Source organism: Cajanus cajan, chromosome 8 (assembly GCF_000230855.2).
Source record: "Cajanus cajan strain Asha chromosome 8, NIPB_CcT2T_4, whole genome shotgun sequence".
Lineage (NCBI taxonomy): Eukaryota > Viridiplantae > Streptophyta > Magnoliopsida > Fabales > Fabaceae > Cajanus > Cajanus cajan.
Window position 1 is genome coordinate 5,146,261 of NC_138524.1, and position 22,497 is coordinate 5,168,757.

Here is a 22,497-nt window from a genome sequence, read left to right on the forward strand (position 1 = left end):
AAGGAATAATATTAGATTTTTGAAAATTATATTCCTAAAAATAATATAATCTAGTATATTATTTCAAAAAATATAAGAAAAGATTTACTTTATATATAAAAAAATATAAAAAAGATGTTTAATTTATTTAATATTTTTTTAAAATTTAAAATAATTTAAATAAAAATAGAAGTTATAAGATTATAAAAATAACTTCCAATACTTTTATAGAATATCATTTATCCACCTCTTTATCATGGAAATAAAGTTCTTCTACTCATAAGAATATATTTTTTCAAAAATAAAAAATATTTAAAAAATATTATTATATGATTTTTTAACAAATATAAGAATAAACACTCTTTTTTCATATCTCCATATCTCCAAGAATAGATAAAAATAACTAAAAAAGAGCTGCTTACTTCTTTAAGTATGTGAAATTGTGAATGTAACTATGAAGTGAGAAACCAACGCCAATTGTGCTCCACCCATCCAAACTGATATCAGCCGAACATAATTTTATCAAATTCACTCACATACGCACAGTGGAAAAACAAGAGAGGAAGAGAGAGAGTTTACTTCAATATATCTCAATTTGAAATATGATACTACATACTCAGTACACGATTAGCCTTTTATAGGCTTCACAAAACATTATAATATTAATTGACAACTCACAAACAGCAGAATTGTAGTAAATATCATTTCAACTTGTGGCTCTAATTGAACGGTGCAGCAATTGTGGAATTCCAAATTCCAATTTGAGACGGTGTAGTTAATTTTGAATAGTCAAAATTAAAAGTTCCTGTTGCTGCAATTCAAAATTGTTGGCTTGATTTAATTTTCTGACATTGCCTCCCTTAAATCAAGCTTGTATCATTCCAAGCATTCTTTTTAACTTATAAAATAACTCGACTTTTAATGGCTTTGTGAAAATATCTGCAACTTGTTCTTCAGTTGGACAATATTCAATTGCTACTTATTTCTCAGCTACCAGTTCTCGGATTTTATGAAATCGAATATCTATGTGCTTGGACCGTCCATGAAATACTGGATTTTTGCATAATGCAATTGCTGACTTGTTATCACAAAATATCACTGTAGGAGTATCTTGCTTCTGATGCATCACTTCAAGCATTTTTCTCAGCCACACAGCTTGGGTTGCACAACTTGCTACTGCTATATATTCTGCTTCGGCAGTTGAGAGCGCCACCACTTGTTGCTTCTTTGATGACCATGATACTGTACCACTTCCAAGATTGAATGCATATCTTGACGTGCTCTTTCTCGTCTCTATATCTCCTGCCCAATCATTATCTGTATATCCAACAAGATTCACATCAATATCTTTATCATAGAAAATTCCTTCTGTCAGAGTACCTTTGATGTATCTGAGAATTCTTTTAGCTGCCTGCCAATGAGAATCTCGAGGCTTTTCCATGAATTTGCTGAGTAGTCCAACTCCATAGACAATATCTGGCCTGATTGCAATTAAATATCTGAGGCTTCCAATCAAACTTTTATAGAGAGTTGGATTGACTTTCTTGCCTTCAATGTCACTTGTCAGCTTCAACTTTCCTTCAACTGGCGTAGAAACTGGTTTTGAATTCTCCATCTTGAATTTCTTTAAAATATCACCTGCAAATTTCTTTTGAGAAATGAAAATTCCATCATCTTGCTGATCAACCTCGATGCCCAAAAAATAGGACATTAGACCCAGATCCGTCATTTCAAAACATTTAACCATAGCCTCCCTGAATTCTGCAAACATTTTTGAATTATTGCCAGTAAAAATTAGATCATCAACATAGAGGCACACAATAAAAATATTGTCAGGATCAGCAGATTTGATATACAAAGTGTGTTCAAACGGGCATCTCTGAAAACCATTATCCACAAAGTAAGAATCAATCTTCTTATACCACGCCCTGGGTGCCTGCTTCAGACCATACAATGCCTTCTTCAATCTGTAGACTTTATCTTCTTTTCCTTTAACTTCATATCCTGCAGGTTGCTCAACATATACTTCTTCTTCCAAAGTGCCATTCAGAAAAGCAGATTTAACATCCATTTGATGAATTTTCCAATTATTTTGAGCTGATAGAGATATAAGCATACGAATTGTATCTAGTCTTGCTACAGGAGCAAATACCTCAAAATAATCAATACCTGGCTTTTGTTTGTACCCTTTTGCTACCAACCTTGCTTTAAGGCGATCAATCTCTCCACTGGACTTGTACTTAGTTTTGTACACCCACTTTACTCCAATTGGCCTTTTGTCTGCTGGTAAGTCTGTCAGCTCCCATGTTTGATTCTTCTTAATGGCATGAATTTCTTCATCCATTGCTTTTCTCCAATGTTGATTATTTGAAGCTTCTTCAAAAGTTACAAGCTCACAATCTGCAAATAAGGCAAAATTGATAATTTTTTCATCAGATGGGTCATTATCATTACCCACAACATAATCCTCCAATCTGGCTGGTAGTCTCCTTTGCCTTTGTGGTCTACTTGATGTTTCTGGCTCATCAGGTATTGGATCTACATGTCCATTCTCTTCTTCATAGTTTTCTAGGTTTACTGCATGCACCTTTTGGGCTTTGAAAGACCAATCCCACATTCCTTCTTCATCAAAGGTCACATCTCTGCTAATAATTACCTTCTTTGTCACTGGATTGTAAAGCTTATACGCCTTTGAGTTGGTGCTGTAACCAATGAAAATGCACTTCTCTCCTTTGTCATCAAGCTTCTTTCTGAGTTGATCTGGTACATGAGCATATGCTATACACCCAAAAATTCTGAGATGCCGGATTGAGGGCTTCCTTCCACTCCAAGCTTCTTCTGGTGTTTTATCACAAACACTCTTTGTTGGATACCTGTTCAAAATATACACAGCAGTAGAAATTGCTTCTGCCCAGAATTCTCTAGGCATTTGTTTTGCCTTTAGCATGCATCTCACCATATCCATGATTGTTCTATTCTTCCTTTCTGCTACTCCATTTTGTTGAGGAGTGTATCTGGTTGTCATTTGATGCTGAATTCCATGGTGGTCAAAGAAATCTGCACAGGCAAGGTATTCTTGGCCTCTATCTGTTCTCAATGTTTTAATCTTACAGCCACTTTGTTTCTCCACAAATGCCTTAAATGACTTAAAGGCATCACAAGCTTCTGATTTCTGTTTCAAAAAATACACCCAAGCTTTTCTGCTAAAGTCATCAATAAAAGTAATGAAATACCTGCTACCGCCATGTGTTGGTATCTCAACCATGCATAAATCTGAATGAACTATCTCTAATAGCTTCTTCTCCCTCCAAGATACTCCATTTGGGAATGATTCTATATGCTTCTTTCCAATCTCACACGTCTCACAAACACCATTAGGAATATTCACAATAGGCAGGCCAGAAACATATTCTTTTCTTGACAAATAATTTAATCCAGAGAAGTGAAAGTGTCCAAAGCGCATATGCCACAACCAATCATCATTGGGAATAATAGAACTCAAACAAGAAAACTTTTCATGACAAATCTTCAAAGGAAATAAGCGATTCGGGGTCATTTTTACCTTAGCTATAAATCTTCCACTTTTGTCTATCAACGTGCAGTATCCATGATGAATCTTCATGTTGTAACCTTTCTTTGATAGTTGTCCCATACTTAATAAATTGTGATGAAGACCAGGAGCATAGAAAACATCAGAGATGAAATTTTGAGAACCGTCCTTCAATCTAATTGCAACTTGACCTTTTCCCAAAATTGGAATATTAGAGTTATTTTCGAATTTCACAGTAGATTTTACTGTTTCATCTAGTGATAAAAATAACTCCTTTTTCCCACACATGTGGTTGCTGCAGCCAGTATCTAGGTACCAAATATCTCCATCACCTGAAAAATTATTTGCTACTAGAAGTAAGGTTTGTGGATTATCAGAACTCTCACCAGTATGCTTATATTGATTTTCTGCTATATTTGCTTGTTGTTTGAATCTACAATCTGCAGCTCTGTGCCCGAACTTTCCACAGTGGTAGCAATTAAAATTTGTCCTCTCTTGGTTGGTGAAGCTGCCTCTTCCTCTTCCACAGTTGGAAGATCTGATATTGTGTCCACCTCTTCCTTGATTAGGTGGCCTGAAATTGTTGTCTCTCCATTGTTGATTAAAATTACAACGACCTCTTCCTCTGAAACTACCACGACCTCTACCTCTGAAATTTATATTTCCACCTTCACGACCTCTACTGTCTTCACTTCAGCTGGATTCTGCTATGTTGGTAAAATTCACCTGGCTTTTCAATGCTTCTTCATTTCCTTTTTCAGTTTTCTCCAAGATTCTGCTCACATGACTTTCAATGCTACCTTGCAATTCTGCAACTGTCATGATGTCTGTGTCGTGGGACTCAATTATTGTAGTCACCACATGATCAAACTTCATCGGCATGGTGCGTAGAATTTTCTCCACCACCTTGCTTTCAGAAATATCTTCTCCATATACTCTCATTTTGTTGACGAGATCTGTAACTCGTGAAAAATATTATTCCACGGATTCAGAATTCGACATTTCATATCTTTCATATTCCCTTCGCAAAGATTGCAACTTGGATTTTTGAGCTTTCTCTACACCTTTATATGACAACTTCAAAATATTCCACGCTTCTTTGGCAGTTTTGGCATTTGCAATTTTGCCAAAAATGGAATAATCTACTCCTTGGTGAATTTGTGACAGCGCCAATTGGTCTCTTCTTCTAGCAATATCATCAGCTCCTTCTGCTAATCCCGGTTCAACAAAGCTCCAAATGTTGTGAGCTCTTAAATGTGTGGCCATCAAAGTCTCCCAATAACTAAAATCTAATTTTCCATCTAACTTGGGACCAGACCAAATAATATTGTAACTGGTGGCCATATCTCTATAACAACTCTATTTTTTTTTAAACAAAGCAAGAACCCTCTTGTTTCTCACTCAAATATTTTTTTTTTACTCACACTATCACCGGACTCTCTGGCTCTGATACCAATTTGATATCATTTGAACATAATTTTATCAAATTCACTCACATACGCACAATGGAAAAAACAAGAGAGGAAGAGAGAGAGTTTACTTCAATATATCTCAATTTGAAATATGATACTACATACTCGGTACACGATTAGCCTTTTATAGGCTTCACAAAACATTATAATATTAATTGACAACTCACAAACAGCAGAATTGTAGTAAATATCATTTCAACTTGTGGCTCTAATTGAATTGTGGAATTCCAAATTCCAATTTGAGACGGTGCAGTTAATTTTGAATAGTCAAAATTAAAAGTTCCTGTTGCTGCAATTCAAAATTGTTGGCTTGATTTAATTTTCTGACATTTAAAAAATATAAGAATAAAGTTCTTCTACTCATAAGAATATATTTTTTCAAAAATAAAAAATATTTAAAAAATATTATTATATGATTTTTTAACAAATATAAGAATAAACACTCTTGCTTTTCATATCTCCATATCTCCAAGAATAGATAAAAATAACTAAAAAAGAGCTGCTTACTTCTTTAAGTCTGTGAAATTGTGAATGTAACTATGAAGTGAGAAACCAACGCCAATTGTGCTCCACCCATCCAAACGAAACAGAGAAACTCCATTGCATTGCTCTCTCACTACTCATGTTCTGTTTCTGTTTCACAACAAACGCAGTAGGTGTATTCATTCCATGCTTACTTTTTCTTTCTAAATCCTTTTTTTCTTTGCAATCATACAAAATTCATTCCATTATTGTTAGGGCAACTCCAAAAAAAATATCCCAAATGCTCCTCATATGTTTGATAAAATGTCCTGTACTTGCTTTTGCTCTTCGGTGTTTCCAATATCATAGAGAGTGCAACTTTCCGCACTTCAATGTTCCAACTTCGCCAAATAAGTGTCTGGTTAATGCTATTAACTATTGTATTTGATTAAAAAAAAAGAGGCAAAAATATATTTTTTTTTGCCTCTTATATTATTTATTATTGTCAATTTAGTCCCACATCTTTAAAATGTATCTCAATGTTTGATTTTCCGTTTCTTCTGTTTAAATACTTAACGGATGTGACATGTGTCATGCCACGTGTCATGCTATCATGATACGTGACATGACACATGGCATGACACGTGACATGATGACATGACACGTGTCAAATCTGTTAAGTATTTAAACAGAGGAAACAAGAGGTCAAACATTCAAATACATTTTAAAAATGAGGGACTAAATTGATTCAATTAATTAAAGTGAGACTAAATTGACACTAATAAATAATATAAGGGATGAAAAATGTCTTTTTACCAAAAAAAAAACTTTTGTAATTGAGGGTTTATTATTCCAGTACTGTAGTTATGTTTGGTTGAGTGAATTTCTCTTTGGCAAACTTGTGTTTATGCTTTAAACTCCTAGTTCTGGAGAAAAACAAGATACTGAATGGTGAAGACTGTTTTCTTACTCACTGATGGTTGAATTATTCTCGTGTATTTTTTTTTTCCTTTTTCACATTTGTTCTTTATATTTTGACGATGTGTGCACTTGATGAACTGTTATGCTATGAGATTGTAATTAGGGGGAAGTAGTTTATTGTTGCTACTATAGCAATTGATATCAACTTAAATGTTCTAGTAACATGAAAAAGGCTTGTGCAGGTTTTTGGAGTTTAAAAACTGGCTTTCATGGAGGATAGAAATAACTGTGGTGAATGTTGGCAAAGAAACAGTGTAGATAATGGTGCTGAATGCATGGAGGAAGTAGATGAACTAGATGTAATTATGCATGATAGCATGAATGGGGATATTGAACTTTGCGAGCCAGCACCAGGGATGTCATTTCCATCCAGGGAAGCTGTTAAATCATTTTATAGGCAATATGCTTCTAGAATGGGATTTGGTTTCAAAGTAAGAAACTCAAAAAAAGGCCGTGACGGGAAGTTACAATACTTTATACTAACTTGTTCACGAGAGGGAACTCGTATGCCAAACACTTTGAAGACATTGCCCACAATCAAGAATAATTGTGAAGCCAGAATTACAGTTTCCTATAAAGATGGACTGTGGTACATAATGAAAACAGTTCTTGACCACTCTCATGAACTTAGCCCTACAAAGGCAATGATGCTCAAAGTAAACAAAAACACTAGCATGCATGTGAACAGAACAATCGAAACCAATCATGACGCAAAGTTAGTGATGAACAAGACCATCCAATCTCTTGCTTGTGATGTGAGAGGGTACAGAAGTTTATCATTTGTTGAACGAGATGTAAAAAATCATGTTCAGAAGGTAAGTCATACAATTGGAGAGGAAGGTGATGGCAAGGCTCTAATGAGTTATTTTTTAAGGATGCAGGAACAAAATTGTAATTTCTTCTATGATATAGACTTGGATGATTTTTTTCATGTGAAAAATGTATTTTGGGCTGATGGAAGAAGTAGAGCAACGTATGATTCATTTGGGGATGTGGTTACTTTGGACACAACATATCTAACAAAAAAGTATGACATGCCATTTGTTTCTTTTGTTGGTGTTAATCATCATGGACAATATGTTTTATTGGGATGTGGTCTACTTTCAAGTGAAGACACAGAGTCATTTGTGTGGCTGTTTGAATCCTGGCTTCGTTGCATGTCAGGCAATCCTCCAAAAGGTATCGTGACTGACCAATGCAAAGCAATCCAAAATGCAATTCAGATAGTCTTTCCAAAAACTCGACACAGATGGTGTTTATGGCTTATAATGAAAAAAATCCCCGAGAAGTTGAAAACAAACACTGAATATAATAAGAATATAAAAAAGGCCGTGAAAAGTGTAGTTTATAATACCTTCACAGAAGCTGGATTTGAAGATGAGTGGACTCATTTCATAAAAGGATTCAGCTTACAAGACAATGAATGGTTGACAGAGTTGTACAATGAACGAAGCAGATGGGTTCGAATTTTCTTAAAGAAGGATTTTTGGGCAGGATTGTCTACCACTCAACGAGGTGAGAAAATACATCCTTTTTTTGATGGATATATCAACTCAAAAACATCTTTGCAACAGTTTGTTCAACTGTATGACAATGCCCTCTATGGCAAGGCAGAAAAAGAATTTGAAGCAGATTTGCGATCATTCAACACTATTATTCGTTGTGGATCAAATTCAATGATTGAAAAGTAATTCCAATATGCTTATACCCATGTAAAATTTAATGAGGTGCAAGCTGAATTTAGAGCAAAAATTAATTGTTCTGTGTCCCTTAAGCATGTGGAAGGTAGCATTTGTACCTATGATGTGTTGGAGGACATAATAGTTGGAGAACAGCCAAAGGAAGCTAATTTTGAGGTAGTATTTCATCGTGACAATCATGAGTTTAGCTGCAACTGTCTATTGTTTGAGTTTAGAGGCATTATGTGTAGACATTCACTTATTGTATTTGCACAAGAAAGGGTGAAACAAGTGCCATCAAAGTATATCTTACCAAGATGGAGCAAAAATATAAAACGGAGACATTCATATACTAAGAGTAGTTATGATGTGACACAATTGAAGCCACAGATGCAAAGGTGTGACAATTTGTGCAACGACTTTTATGAGATTGCAGAAGTTGCTGCAGAGTTTGAGGATGTTACCCATTTCCTCCACAATAGCTTGCATGATTTGAAAAGGAAGGTGCAATCCATGACTCTATCCACTCACAGGCCCTCATTCTTACCTAAATAGGAAGAAGCCAAAGAAAGATCCAACAAGAAGGTAAAGTCACTCTGCTGCCTTGGCTGTTCCTTTAAATTTGCTTCTAGGTGAAAAGGGAGAACAGGGATGGGAGGGACAAAGTAATGGGGACTGAGGGAAGTAATAAAATTTATCTTAGGTTTTTTGCTGAGTTAGAGTTTTTACTTTTTGGTTGATGTGACACACCACCTTAGAAGGCTTAAGTATATTATCGGTATGCAAATATCGTTTTTGTATATAATTTTAGATGTCCAAATGTTATCCGTTTGTCTAATCTAACGGCTAGTGTGCAACTATAAATTTTTATATGTCATTTCATGTTTGGTGTCCAGTATAATTTTATCAAATAAACTGATTATCGCTTTTGAACCATCTTGATGTGCATTGAAATGCTACGTTAAATGTGTAATATTTAACCACAATTTTGATCTCAAAATTTTAACTTACAATGTAATCAGTTTTCCTCATATTATTGACATACCTATATTTGTGATATAGATGGATAATATGTAAGAACTTATTCAAAATTTGAAAAGCCTTTTAGAAACCAAAGGGTATTAGATTGAAAACATCCACATGTTGAAAGATATATATCTTATCTGATATCTGAGCATGTCTGCACAATTGATTTTAATCAAATAACAACACTATTAGATTGAATTTTTTGAGAAAAATAGAATTCGACAATGAGTTTTTCTCATGAGTTAAAATTAACTTATGCACTTTAACGTTTATAGAATCTCGTTTAACTTTTTTAAAGGTTGGGATGCATAATTTAATTTTTTTTTGTAAGAGAAATTTAATTCATTCTGCTTATAGAAAAAAAAATATTATTTAATATAAAATTAAAATAAAAAAGGTGCAAGACAAAATGTGGAAGAAAGAAGGGAGACAAATGTGTTTATTTTATATTCCCAAGAATCAACAATTCCTTGAAATATTATTTTCAGAACTTGTACTGGGCATGAAAATGTGATATTATGAAGTGATTTTTTTCGGAAATCCTTTTGGATATGTTTAGAAATCGTTTGTAGTGATGTAAACTGCGTTTCACACTTTCCAAAGCATGAAACTGATACGTAAGAGTTTGTGTCTTTAGGTTAAACGGCCATTTTAATGAATGTAATGTAACTAGTAACCAAACACACTTAATCATTCACACAACTAAATGAATAAATTAGAATGTATGAAATACGAAACTAGCCTTCACTGATTATGATGCTTAGATATCGTGATTTTATTTTATTTTCTATAATTCAACTCAAAGTTTACCAATTTCCATAGGATTATAATAATAACATTATTATTATTATTATTATTATTATTATTATTATTATTATTATTATTATTATGTAAAGTGAAATTAAACTTAAAAAAAAGGTTTTATTTTCTTAATAGGATCAGGGAAGAAAAGCAAAAGAAGAATGCTAATGGATTTGCATCTTCTTGTCTACGTCTCTTGGGCGCTAATCGGTTAGCTTATACTTCTGAGGTTTTCCTGATCTTGATTGTAGCAAGCATATCTTAAATTCCAGATCTCAATTGTGATATAATAAGTTCTGCAGAGGCTCCTTGTTTGCGTGTACAGGTTTGCATGTTTATGTATCTGAATTTGGAATATACGTACACACACATAATTCATATACGTACGTATTCATTCCTTGCATGATCCAAAAAGCCTCAGCATTGGTTTCGCTTTGTTGATAAACCAGCCAATTACGTTTTGGTGTGCTTAATATATAGCCAATGACATAATCTATTGTTGAATTGCCATATATTTTTAAATAAATCATATCTGGGGTTGTTGCTGAAGCATATGAAGTTCTAAATGTGGGTTCTTCAGAGATTGCACTCATTGCTTGACTTTGCATCAAACTGCACGTGTTTACTCTACTTTCTTCAATGGGGGTTTACATGATTTCTAGAATAATTTTCTTCACAAATTATACAAGTCTAAGATATATTGCCATGATCATAAAAATAGCTCAATTCAATCATTGTTATCATGTGGATGATGACAATGGAAATATGGAAACAGTGCGATAGTCAATACCCTTTGTTTATATAGACTTTGTTTGCATTGGAGATGGCAAGTAATTAAATTGCACCAAGAAGTTGTTTTACTGCAGAAAGAGTTAAGACTAACCGATTTCGTGTGATGAGATTGACAGATAACTTAACCAAGCATGTAGTTAGATGTTCAATCCCTAGACTTGTGTGTATAAAAAACATTTGTTGGTTTCCATAAGTTTAAATTGTATTTTACTTGGAATTTGGAAACAGTAAACATGGCCGACCCTGGTGATCTAAAGAAATCTGAATGGATAGATAGAATAAGATCTGAAGGATCCATTCCATTTCTTGATCCAAATAACTGTTCAAATGGTTGGGCTTCACCTCCTGGAGCTGCATTCAAAGTTAGAGGTCCTGAGTATTTTAGGACAAAGGTTAAGATTCCTGCTGGTGATTATCTGCTCAAGTCTCTTGGATTTGATTGGATTAGAAGTTCAGAGAAAATTAGTGAGATATTGAGGCACTCAAATAGCCGAGTTAGGAAGATCATTGATAATGAGTTTCCAGCTGGTGATAAACCTTTTGTGTGGGCCTTCAATATTCAACTCCCTACCAAGGATAACTACTGTGCAGTGGCATATTTTACAAACAAAGAGCCTATTGCTGAGGGATCTCTGATAGACAAGTTCTTGAAAGGTGATGATGCTTTCAGAAACTCAAGGCTTAAGATGATTGCCAACATTGTCAATGGTCCTTGGATTGTGAGAAAAGCGGTTGGAGAGCAAGCAATATGCATAATTGGGCGTGCCCTTTCATGTAAATACTGTGTGGCAGAGAATTTCATGGAAGTAGATATTGATATTGGTTCTTCCATGGTAGCAACTGCTATAGTTCACTTGGCATTTGGTTACATAACCACTACGACTGTTGATCTGGCTTTCCTTATTGAGAGCCAAGCTGAATCAGAGCTTCCAGAAAAACTGTTAGGTGCATTCAGATTTTCTAACCTCAATCCTGCTTCAGCCAGGAAAATTGAGCCATCATCTGTTTTGAGCACTGATAGTTTACAAAGATCTTCACCCAAAAGATGGTGGAAGATAATAGGGAAGATTCTTCTTAAAGGTTCTCAAGAAAATGGTTCTACTTCTGACTCACAAAATACTAAAACTGTAGATCACAAAAACAGTCCGACTGACTTCAAGAAATGGTGAGTATTTTGGATCTGTGATCAACTTTTAAAATGATTATAGATGCTTTGGAAATTAAGCTAACCCTTAAAATATTCTCTTTAGATTTAGGGCTTGTGCTTCTCGACTGTCCACAAACCTGCTTTTTTCCTATATTTTGCTTCCCTTCTTCAAGAAAGTTGGAAGTTGTCACTGTGATCAATATCCATTAGTTTTTTGGTTCAAACGTACCTTTGTAGTAAGGGTAAGAAAGAAGAGAGGAAAGAAATGGAAACCAATTTTGTTTCTGGTTCATTTGTTGGTTCACTTACTGATTGCTTGTATTTAGTAAATATTATGATATTTCGTTGTGGGTTTGTAGCATAAAAGCCGCTGGCAATGTTTCTATGTTAGTAATCCTGACTACAACATCTTGTCTTTCTTTTCTGATCTTAATTATTCCATGTATGACTTCAACTCTATAGTGAATCGCATCAAAAGAGCTTGAGCACAGTAAGTTGTGGTCAATCGGCTCAAAAAAGGGATCCCCGCGTATAAATTTTAGGTTGCATAGTGTCTATTTGAAGTTAAATGTACCTTGATTATATATTCTATTTGTTTGAATCTTTTTGTTTTTTCTGTATTGTGATTTTGCCTACAGATATACAGAAGAATTGAAAGGGAGGGAAGGTCATTGCAGGCGGTTATTCTTTTAACAATTTTAAAGGTAGAGTTCAAGTCGTTCTTCTTAAAACTTAACGTATATTGCTACTTAAAATTATAAGGTTTAATACATTTTTTAATTAGGTTCCTAAACTAAAATAAGAAATCTGTAATTAATCCCTTTATATTTTTATATTTTTGTAATTTAGTTTTTGTTGTTAATTTTTTTTTACAATTTATGAAATTTTACAAAATATTTTTGATACATATGAATGATGACACAGAATAATAATTGAATATAATTGTTCAGGTATGATGATATTAAAAATATTTTATAAAATTTTACTGATTATAAATGAATTTCTAATAACAGAAACTAACTTACAAAAACATGAAAAGATGAAGAACCTAAATAATTTTTTTTTAAAAAAGTTCAAAGACCAAAAATTAAATATTTTTATTATAACCATTATCCAATCATTATGCACCTCTTTTATGGCAACATAAAGAATTTTAGCTGTATATTTTCTTTAGTAATTCATTCTTGTAGTTTAAATACTTTTACACTTTAATTCAAGGTGGAAGGTGGAACTCTGCAATGTGGGGATCGAGCGCCTTCTGGTAAATATACAACCTAAAGGCAATTGAATTCATCGTACAGAGGTTCCAATTGAGATGAATTGTGGACAATCCTGCAATTTTTTGTCCCAGCTGAGATGCGGGGATATGCCGAGAGAAAGGACAGTGAACAGAAGAAATTGCAGCTAGCATTCCTATTTTGTTATCACTGGATCGGCTTATCTGCCAATTACTTGTCATAGGATATGACATTCTCTGCTCATGTATTTATGCCTAAATAAATATCCAACCATCAGTTGCTTTATTGGCTTAGACAATATTAGTTATTGATTTGAGCAGAAATATAGCTTTAAAAACTAGAGAAATGAGTTTGATGTCAAATCAATTACTGTTATTTTACCACCTAATTATTGAAATTGTAAAATCAATTCTGCACTTCCCAATTAAAAAAAATACATGTTTCATTCGGTTTCGATATAAATCTATGACGTGAGATTAATTTGAATGCTCGTCACAATTACATTTAATAACTCAAATTAGTTCTATTAAAATCAGTTCTATCTAACTATCAAATAAACGAGTCCTTAATCTCCATGATAGTTCGATAGTTTTCTTGCGGGGAAGATTGCAGATTGCCAAGTATAATATACAAAAATTTGGGGCTTTCCCTAACTCAATCAAGCAACCAAGACCCTTTTTTTTAACCATTTAATATATATATATACAATCAACTAAAAAGCCACCCACACACATATAATGAAATTAGTTGATATTAAAATTTTAAAAGTAAATTTTCATTTTAAAAAACTGTCCCTTTATGCAAAATTGTCAAGTTAGATAGGGTCATCAAAGAAGTTTAATGTGGATGTATAATGGTTTAGAGTAAATACTCAAATTTGTCCTTCAAAGATTCAACAAACATCAAGTTGGTCATTTAAAAACATCAAACATCAATTTAGTTAATCAACATATCGTCACATAGCAGTTTGAGGCTTGTTTTACACCACGAAGAACCACATTAATGCTCAAAATCTTTAGAGGACTTTGAACTACCAATTTGAGCATCTTTTCGATGGTCATCACTTGATATAACATCGTCAACAATAAGCTTTGCAAGTGAACAGAAATGCAATAGACGGCTAACCAACTATATAAAGCTGAATATTAATTTTTCAGACATTATAAATTGTTGTTCTACAGTTCAGGTTGTATGGTGACAAGCAGCATAAATCATGAAAATCCAAACCAAATCCTTCGATGATCTCTGCTCATTTCATATAGTCAATAAAATATTAGACGTTAAGCATGGCAACGGGACGTCATGGCAGTGGAACGAGACGGGTTTTTCCTTCTTCGCCCCTGACTCCCTACAATTTCCTCAACCCTGATAGCCAAAAGGATGAAATTTGGTACTCATCCCCATTCCCCACCCCATTGGGGGCCGGATTTTCCCCAGTACCCCCTTCCTGCCCCCCCAATTATGCATGTTGTAAGTAGTACTAGTATACTACGATCTACATGACAAATAGTGTGTTTGTTTTAGAAAAAGCATGAATCCTAAAGTCCCGTTCAATGGAAAAGTTATCTCACATACCTTTTCCGTTCAACGGAGCCTGATGGCAAAATAAACACGCCTAAAGTTGTTTTTAAGCATTCAAATTCCAACACTAAACACCACAAATCTGCACAACATACTTTATGCAATTTCTAAAACTTATCCCTGCAACAAAGCACTCAAAACGTGCAGCCAGCAAAATTTTGATGTTCCACAAACCTAGGCCTGGCAACGCAAAATTCAGAGCAAAGAAATTCTATCTGAAAAACAAATTTGAACCAACAGTATTCCTTCCAAACTGCTTATATTTACAGGCTACTGAGCAGAAATTGTTCTAACCAGAACCAAATCGGAGCAAAAGTTTCAGCTTTTGTTGGAAAAAGCAGGGAACTCAAAACCCAAAAATCACAAAGCATGTATTATCTATAATACAAATATTTTTTTACTAAAAAAAGGAAATGGTAATAATATATCTCAATGAGAGGGAACAAGGAGGATACAATCATTTTATTACCTGCATGATAATAAGAGTGGCACTTCCATAAACTTAGTCACTAATTTCTAATATAATAAAATGGTAATAATATATCTCAATATGATCTAATCATCCATGACAGAATCATATTCTAGCACACAAATTAAACAAAAGGCAAAAAGTAGCAGCAAATTCGCAAAGCAGCATCAATTCAAAAAGCGGATATACAGCATTTGAGAACATTCATTATCACATAACTAAATATGCAAACTCTTAAAAAGGATATTACTGAAGCTTTAAACAAATTCTATATTGGAAGAATTAGAATCACATTGCTATCAATATTGAGTGTGTGAAGGCAACATCTGATATCATAAGATATATCAGTTTATCATTAGACAATTTCAACATTTCCATTTGGCAACGCACTCATCTGCAGTGTTCGGCCACTGTTTGATGCCAAAAACCGCACAGATGGCAAGGAAGGATCAGTAACAGATTCAATCTCAAGAAAGTTTAGGTCAAGCGCACCAGATCTCTTCAAACTCAAAACAAATACAAGCACAATCCATCCCAACAAGGAAAGTGCCCAGTAATTGGTCATCCCATGAATCAAACCCCATGCTATAGCATATCCAACAACAATCCCTGACAAATGGCCAAGAAAACTCGCCTGAGGAACAATGATTGAAGTGAAAATAAGCGACTCAAACGGAGCAAAACTGATGGGAAGAGAAAGAAACCCAAAGAGATCCAACTTGGAAGATGGTTGCTTCACAGAAAGAATTGTCATCCACCCAAAAACAACACAGGAATACCCAACAGCCGTCACTCGACGAAAATACTCAAGCTTGAATCTCTGAATCAATAAATGATACATTGCCAGAACCAGCACTCCTGATACAACAACCAACACAAGTGTGTACTGCAAGTAGTACTCAACACCAAGGCCTAAGTGACCAAGCTGCTCTACCACCCCAAGACTCCAAAGTGCACTCATATTAAAAACAAGATGAATAACACTTATATGGGAAAAAGCAGATGTAATTATCCTCCAATAATGCCCTTCTACAGCAGTCTCATAACTCAGCCCCACATGCGAATACCCTATATTTTTCTTCTGTATGTAGAACCAAATCATGCTACATATTCCTATGATGCAACTTGTGGCAGGCTTTTCCAAGATCTCATAAAACAAAGGCTTACCCATTTCTCAAAACCCCTTCTAATGCCACAATCAAACAAGACAACACAGTCTATTCAATCCAATGCTCCCAAATTCAAGGGTTTTGTTATTTTTCAGGAAATCTCAGAAATTAATGAGACCCGCCAAATGAAAAATTGCTCACGTGTTCCCGAGCAGAGAACAGATACCTTTCCCAAGGGATTGGGCGAGAACAAAGCAGAAAGGTAGTGTCTTTAACTTGTGGGGGGTCATGAACAACGCAGAAGCAGTTCAATTATATGAAATAGTTAGGGGGTTCAATTGAGATTCAATAAAGGAAAAATGGGTTTGAGTGATCAAAGAAAGGAAGAATGAGGGTTGAGAAGAAGGCTCACCTTGATTGAGCTACTAGATGATTCGAGTTCTTCGATGGCTTGCGTTTTCTGAAGCATATGTATATTTTTTAACTGTCGTCAAAATCATGATCTTCAATTACATGAATACATGATATGATGGTACTTTTTTTTTTCTTTTTTCTTTTTAATATAAATAAGATAAATAAATAAATATATTATTTTTATATGCTATAAAAATTGATGAGTTTGATAAGGTTCCTAAACTATTTTTAAAATTTCTAAATAAATTTTTAAACTAAAAAATTATAGTTTAATCATTATTTTTTTTATAATTTTGTAATTAAGTCCCTAAAACTAATAAAATTGTCATAAATTATTATTTTTACGACGCTTAAAATTGTTATAATGGCTCGATTATAAAAATAAAAAATTCAATTGCAAGTTTTTAACATTTAGGAATCTAACTTTAAAAAAAAATCAAAATTCAATTGATATATTAAACCAAAATTATATTTACAATCTAAAATAATGTATTTATACGTGTTTTCTTGTTTTACACGTTAGAAAGAAGCCAAATTTTTTATAGACCTTTTTTAATGTTAAAAGACAGATTTTCATGACACTTTTCCTTTTTCTCATGCGATAATTATTATAGCCAAGATTTTAACGATATAAAGCGATTATTTTTACAATGTCTATCGAAAGAAAACAATATAATTGCAATGAATTAAATAAACTAAATGAAATTCAATTTAGTCTTTACAAAATGAAGATTGACTAATGCGTGCCTAAAATATTAGTCTAATGATCGAATTGATCCCGTATTAACTTATGCTATTAAATCGTATAAGAAAATTTGAAATTTATGGAGGTCCGTTTCACGTGAAATTTTAAATAAAATGTTATTTTGATTCTTTTAAAACATAAGATATTATAATTAAAGAGTTAAATATAAATGATTAATGTGATAAAAGTAAAATCAAATTATTTGAGCTGTGTCCGAATTTGATTCATCATTAATAAGATTTTATCTATCTTCCGTTTAAGATAAATTAATCTAAAACAAAATTTTAAGACATTAATGAAAATAAAAAGACATTAGGTTAACTTGATTTTACGAAAGAAAAAAAAAAGATTAGATAAAAATGGGGGAAAAAAGGATGAGTCTCTCATTGTATTGTCAAACATCCCTAATTTATAATTATCAGGACCTTTTTTATCTTTCATACAACTAGAAATATTGTTAATTATTATCTCAAATTCACTAGTCAATTTGGTTCATTTATAATTACATGAAATTGCATGAAAGTGATGACTTCTTGATGGATGGTGACTCAAAAGTTGAATGAGATTTGGGAGTAAATTCATGGTGGTGACAGATAACTCTAATCAATTAAAGTACAAACAAGAAAGTAGTAAAAACATATTTGGTATGTGTGAATGAAAATGTGGTAGAATAAAAATCAAAGATTGTTAATAATCACACAACAATTTTTGTATGAGGTTATGCTTAGTGGTTATTAATTGCTGTAACTCTTAAGCAAAGGGAAAACTATTAGTTTCTTGGTTATTCATAGAGGTTCATAGAATTAGATAGAAGAGTTATTATTGATCACAACATTTTGGGTACGAGACCAATTTAACTTGTCACGATCCCATCATGATTTGATGGTGTATGGTTGGATTTGAAAGAATTCAATGAAAGTTTATGAATACTCAATAAAGTGTAGACTAATAAAACTATTAGTGTTATGAATATTTAATAATCGTAGATGAAAGTTATAAAATATATTTTTCCTTAAATTTATCTCACTATTTTCATAATTTAAGAATTAATTTAATGTCCTTGTTAAGATGATATTTATTTAAATATTTGTGTTAATGAAAAACACATTTAATATGTTATATCACATTATTTATTATACTCTTTTTTTAATTATCAAATTTTGAATTATTTATTTATTTATTTATTATTTTCAAAATTCAAGACAATATTAATTATTATTTTGTTAATAATATTTTTACATCTCATATAACTTTAACTAGCTTATACATTAGCAACTAATATACATTTATTATAGAATAACAAAAGTAGAATATAATAAAAAAATCATTTAGGTGATCCAAAAAAAAATTATTTATGAAAAAATTATTACATTTCTTAATTTACATATAAGAACATGACTATTAAAAAAAAGAATATGGATAGTAATAATTAATAACTAATAACAAAAGGTAATATAAACATTAATTTGATAGCTATTTAAAAATTTATGTGTTCCTAAGATATATTATTATCAGCACTAAAATAATATTTTACTAGCAAAAATTACATTTTACAGGCACAAATTAATTATTGGTATTCAACTTTAGATATTACGTGAATGTGCCCTTCAAATATATATACTTATAGATAAAGAAAATATTTCTTTTTATAACCATCATTTCCACAATTGTTGATGACTATACCCTCCATTTTTTTTAGAAAAGATAAATACTTTTATTAACTGTCATTAACTAATTTTAAATAATCGATGACACTATTATATTTTTTTTTATTTTTTTTTAAAATATTTAGAGACACGAAGTATCTTTTACCTCCTAATATATATAACATGTTTTACTTGGAGGGAATTACTTTACTTACATCCTATTTTTATTTTTATTTTATTTTTATATAAAAAGTATAACTCCTAAATTAATTTTTATATAAATAAATTGATACTTTTAATCACATTATCATGTTCAAGATTCAGATTGAACCTCAGTCCTTAATTTAAGAATTCAATTATCAAATAGCTTGAATTAACAACTTTTTGATAATTATACTTGCATCCTAAAAAAAAGTGTTAATAAAAATCATATAAGTTATTGTGTTATTATTATTATTTAATAAAGTATTTTTTTATGACAATCAATTAAAAATATTTTAATGCGTAAGTCCGTAAGAATAAGAAATAGGTGAAATGAGTTCAAATTGATACCTAAAAAGGCCAAGTTGCCTTATATAATAGGGGTAGTTTGAGAAGAAAAAATTGTTAAGTGGTTGCAAAATACATAAAATACATGAAAGAAGATTACAATCATGTAAGGCATGTGATTGAGACGGACTCAAGGACAAAACTACTAAAGCTTAATTTATAAAGTAAAAATATTATACATAGACAAAAAAAAACTTCATATGTTGAAAAAAAAAACACTAATATATATCATTATCATTGAAAGAAAGAAAAAATTTAGGAGTAGTGATTGATATTTGAAATAGGCTCGATCCTGAGCTTGATGAAGACACAATGCATAACGAATATCTTTGTAAGATCGCTTTCTAAGGCTATCCAATAAAGCAGAAAAGCAATATTATGGAGCCAACAAGTTGTTGGTTGGTCCAAAAAAAAATGTAAATGGAAGAAAATTTGTGTAAGATTAAAAATGGCAAGGATGTTAAGTATAACATTACCAAATCGTACAAGGGTCTATAATTTGCCCAAAATAAAATTTAACTAAAAACAATATTTCATAGATTTTAAATAGTACAACATTACCAAATCGTAGAAGAGTATAAATGAGGGAGATATTCTTTTGTTAAAACTTCGTAAATGTCAATCTCAAACGTAAAACAAATTGATATGGTTGATGATAAAAACAACACTAGTGTATGGGCATCACCATCTATTATTATTATTATTATTATTATTATTATTATTATTATTATTATTATTATTATTATTATTATTGCATTCTATTTTATCTCTTATATTGGTTTGTGTACTACCATCGGCTCCCCTTTTACATTTTGTGTGTTCTTATGTCATTTTTCTTTTTGTGTAAATATCTTTTACAATAAAAGTGGTTTGTTTTACGAGTTTAAATCATGTAAATTTTTACTTCCAAATGATAAATTAACTATGTAAAATTATTTTAGCTTAATCAAAACTTTTGAACATAAATATTGTTATACAACTGCGTCTGGATTATAATCAACTTAAATAAGATTGTTTCAAATGAAATATATGTAATATAGACTAAAGAAAAATTTTCTATATTTGTTGTCGAATATTATTATAGTTTTATGTATATTTTCAATGGAAATATCTTTTTTAGATTCTTAAGTAAGACTTGTAAGAAATTAATATCTCGTGTGTGTGGCAAATGAAATGATATAACTTTTGGGGATATATTATTAAATTATTTTGAATGAAAGGGTATGACTTTTGGGAAGGAGTTATTATGTTTTAATGAAGAGGTATATTATTTGATGGAAACAATATATATATAATAGAAGGACATGATAGTCTCTATCTCTGCCTATGAAAGTTTGTCTCTTAAAAAATTACCATCAAGAAATAAAGAGTACAAAGAAAAGATAAAGGGAAAGAGATAGAAAAGATTCTTCTTACAAATTCTACAAGATTCAAAGTCATCAATTTCATCATGGATCAAGGTTAGTATTTCTATCTAATCTTATATGTGAAAACTATGAATTCTAAGATCCTATTTGATCATTCAAATATTATGTGAAATTTTTACATGTGGTATTAGAGTATGTGTTTGAGAATTTATAGTTTTCCATCAATAGTAATTTTAATAATTACATGAATGTTTTCCATCAAGAATTTGAGAAATAATTTTTTTTTCCGCTGCATTATTGTACTGGTGATTTGTATATGAATTGAGAAAATTAATTTTCTGGGCTTGCGTTTTTTTTTTTTAAAAAAAAACGGTTCACTCATTTATGCCAAAACGCTGCGTCCATATCCCACTAATTAAAGCAATTGACTTGTTGTTTTCGGCATGATCTGCACGTCCAATCTATATGTATTCCCGTGAATTGGAAATGGATCAAGATTGATTTCAATCTAAAATCATAAAATCTTTAATTGATATAAAGAATGACCCTTGAATTGAAACGCTTCTCTCCTAAAAGGAGATTTCAGATTTAGAATTACAGAAAATTTCAGATTTTGAATTACAGGAGATTTCGGATTTCAAATTTCGGATTTCAAATGTTGAAATCTTTTCTGGCTTTCCAGTCACGTCTCTTTGAATTGAATTGCCAAAATTTATGAAATGCCAAAAATTATTTAATTGCAATTTATTTCAAAATTATAGTTTACATGTATGGAATGCCAAAAGTATTTTGGAATTGCAATTTACATTTACAATTCTAATATGATTGGAAATTTGAAAGTCGGTGATTGTATTTTATATTTAATTGAATTTATAATTGAGAGTAATTCTTTTATTTATTTATTTATTTTTGTCATGATTTATTTTGAAATTAAATGTATGAAAGATTTGTAATCACTAAAGTGGTCAAATCTTTATGTTTTATTTAATTTCAAACTAGTGACAATTTTATTTTAATTATCCATAGCATGGATGCTAACTTATGAATTATTTGTTTATGGATATATTGAAGTTCATTATTATATGACAGTTAAGAATCACCCAAAGGTTGATTATTTGTTCTTATAATTAATGAGCATAAATGTTGGTAGTGTAAATGCATTATTAGTTATATTTATATATCCAAAGATAATAAGTATTTCTAATTAATTCATATATCATTGCCAAAATTATGTATATATTTTTGCATCATTATGCCAAGTATGGTATATATATTGATGGATTGCCCAAAGGTGAACATCAATATGTAATGTATGAAATTATGTTCTGAATTTATTTAGCATATTAGTATGTAACTCAAAGCATTAATATTTTAAATCTTTATTGTTTGCAGTACCTTTTACTTTGCATTCGCATTTCTCATCTGTTCCAAATTTTAATGGACTTAATTTCTCTAAATGGAGTGAGCAAATTCAATTTTACCTTGGGGTA

General features: G+C 31.6%; 2 protein-coding genes across 7 annotated transcripts; one reads left to right on the forward strand and one right to left on the reverse strand.

Moving 5' to 3' along the window:
- The first annotated feature begins 5,527 nt into the window (after positions 1-5,527).
- Positions 5,528-13,425, forward strand: LOC109801155 (protein FAR-RED IMPAIRED RESPONSE 1). 6 transcript variants are annotated; one of them, XM_083061791.1, is made up of 5 exons: positions 5,528-5,653; positions 6,627-8,708; positions 10,086-10,275; positions 12,528-12,593; positions 13,108-13,425. In XM_083061791.1, exon 2 carries the CDS (start codon positions 6,654-6,656, stop codon positions 8,133-8,135), a length of 1,482 nt encoding a protein of 493 aa, XP_082917917.1. In that variant the 5' UTR covers positions 5,528-5,653; positions 6,627-6,653; the 3' UTR covers positions 8,136-8,708; positions 10,086-10,275; positions 12,528-12,593; positions 13,108-13,425. The 6 variants fall into 6 exon arrangements, with proteins under 6 accessions (XP_082917917.1, XP_082917919.1, XP_082917920.1 ...); XM_083061793.1 differs by having other exon boundaries at positions 10,086-10,160; XM_083061796.1 differs by lacking the exon at positions 5,528-5,653 and adding an exon at positions 10,971-11,907 and having other exon boundaries at positions 8,569-8,708.
- A 2,002-nt stretch (positions 13,426-15,427) lies between these two features.
- Positions 15,428-16,791, reverse strand: RBL13 (RHOMBOID-like protein 13). The gene has a single exon (XM_020361785.3). The coding sequence runs from the start codon at positions 16,346-16,348 to the stop codon at positions 15,533-15,535; it is 816 nt and encodes a 271-aa protein (XP_020217374.1). The 5' UTR covers positions 16,349-16,791; the 3' UTR covers positions 15,428-15,532.
- Between the last annotated feature and the right edge of the window lie 5,706 nt (positions 16,792-22,497).

Bases quoted from the DNA above. Each gene is read 5' to 3' on its own strand.
- LOC109801155 (XM_083061791.1), top strand. From the start codon at position 6,654: ATGGAGGATAGAAATAACTGTGGTGAATGTTGGCAAAGAAACAGTGTA.
- RBL13 (XM_020361785.3), bottom strand. From the start codon at position 16,348: ATGGGTAAGCCTTTGTTTTATGAGATCTTGGAAAAGCCTGCCACAAGT.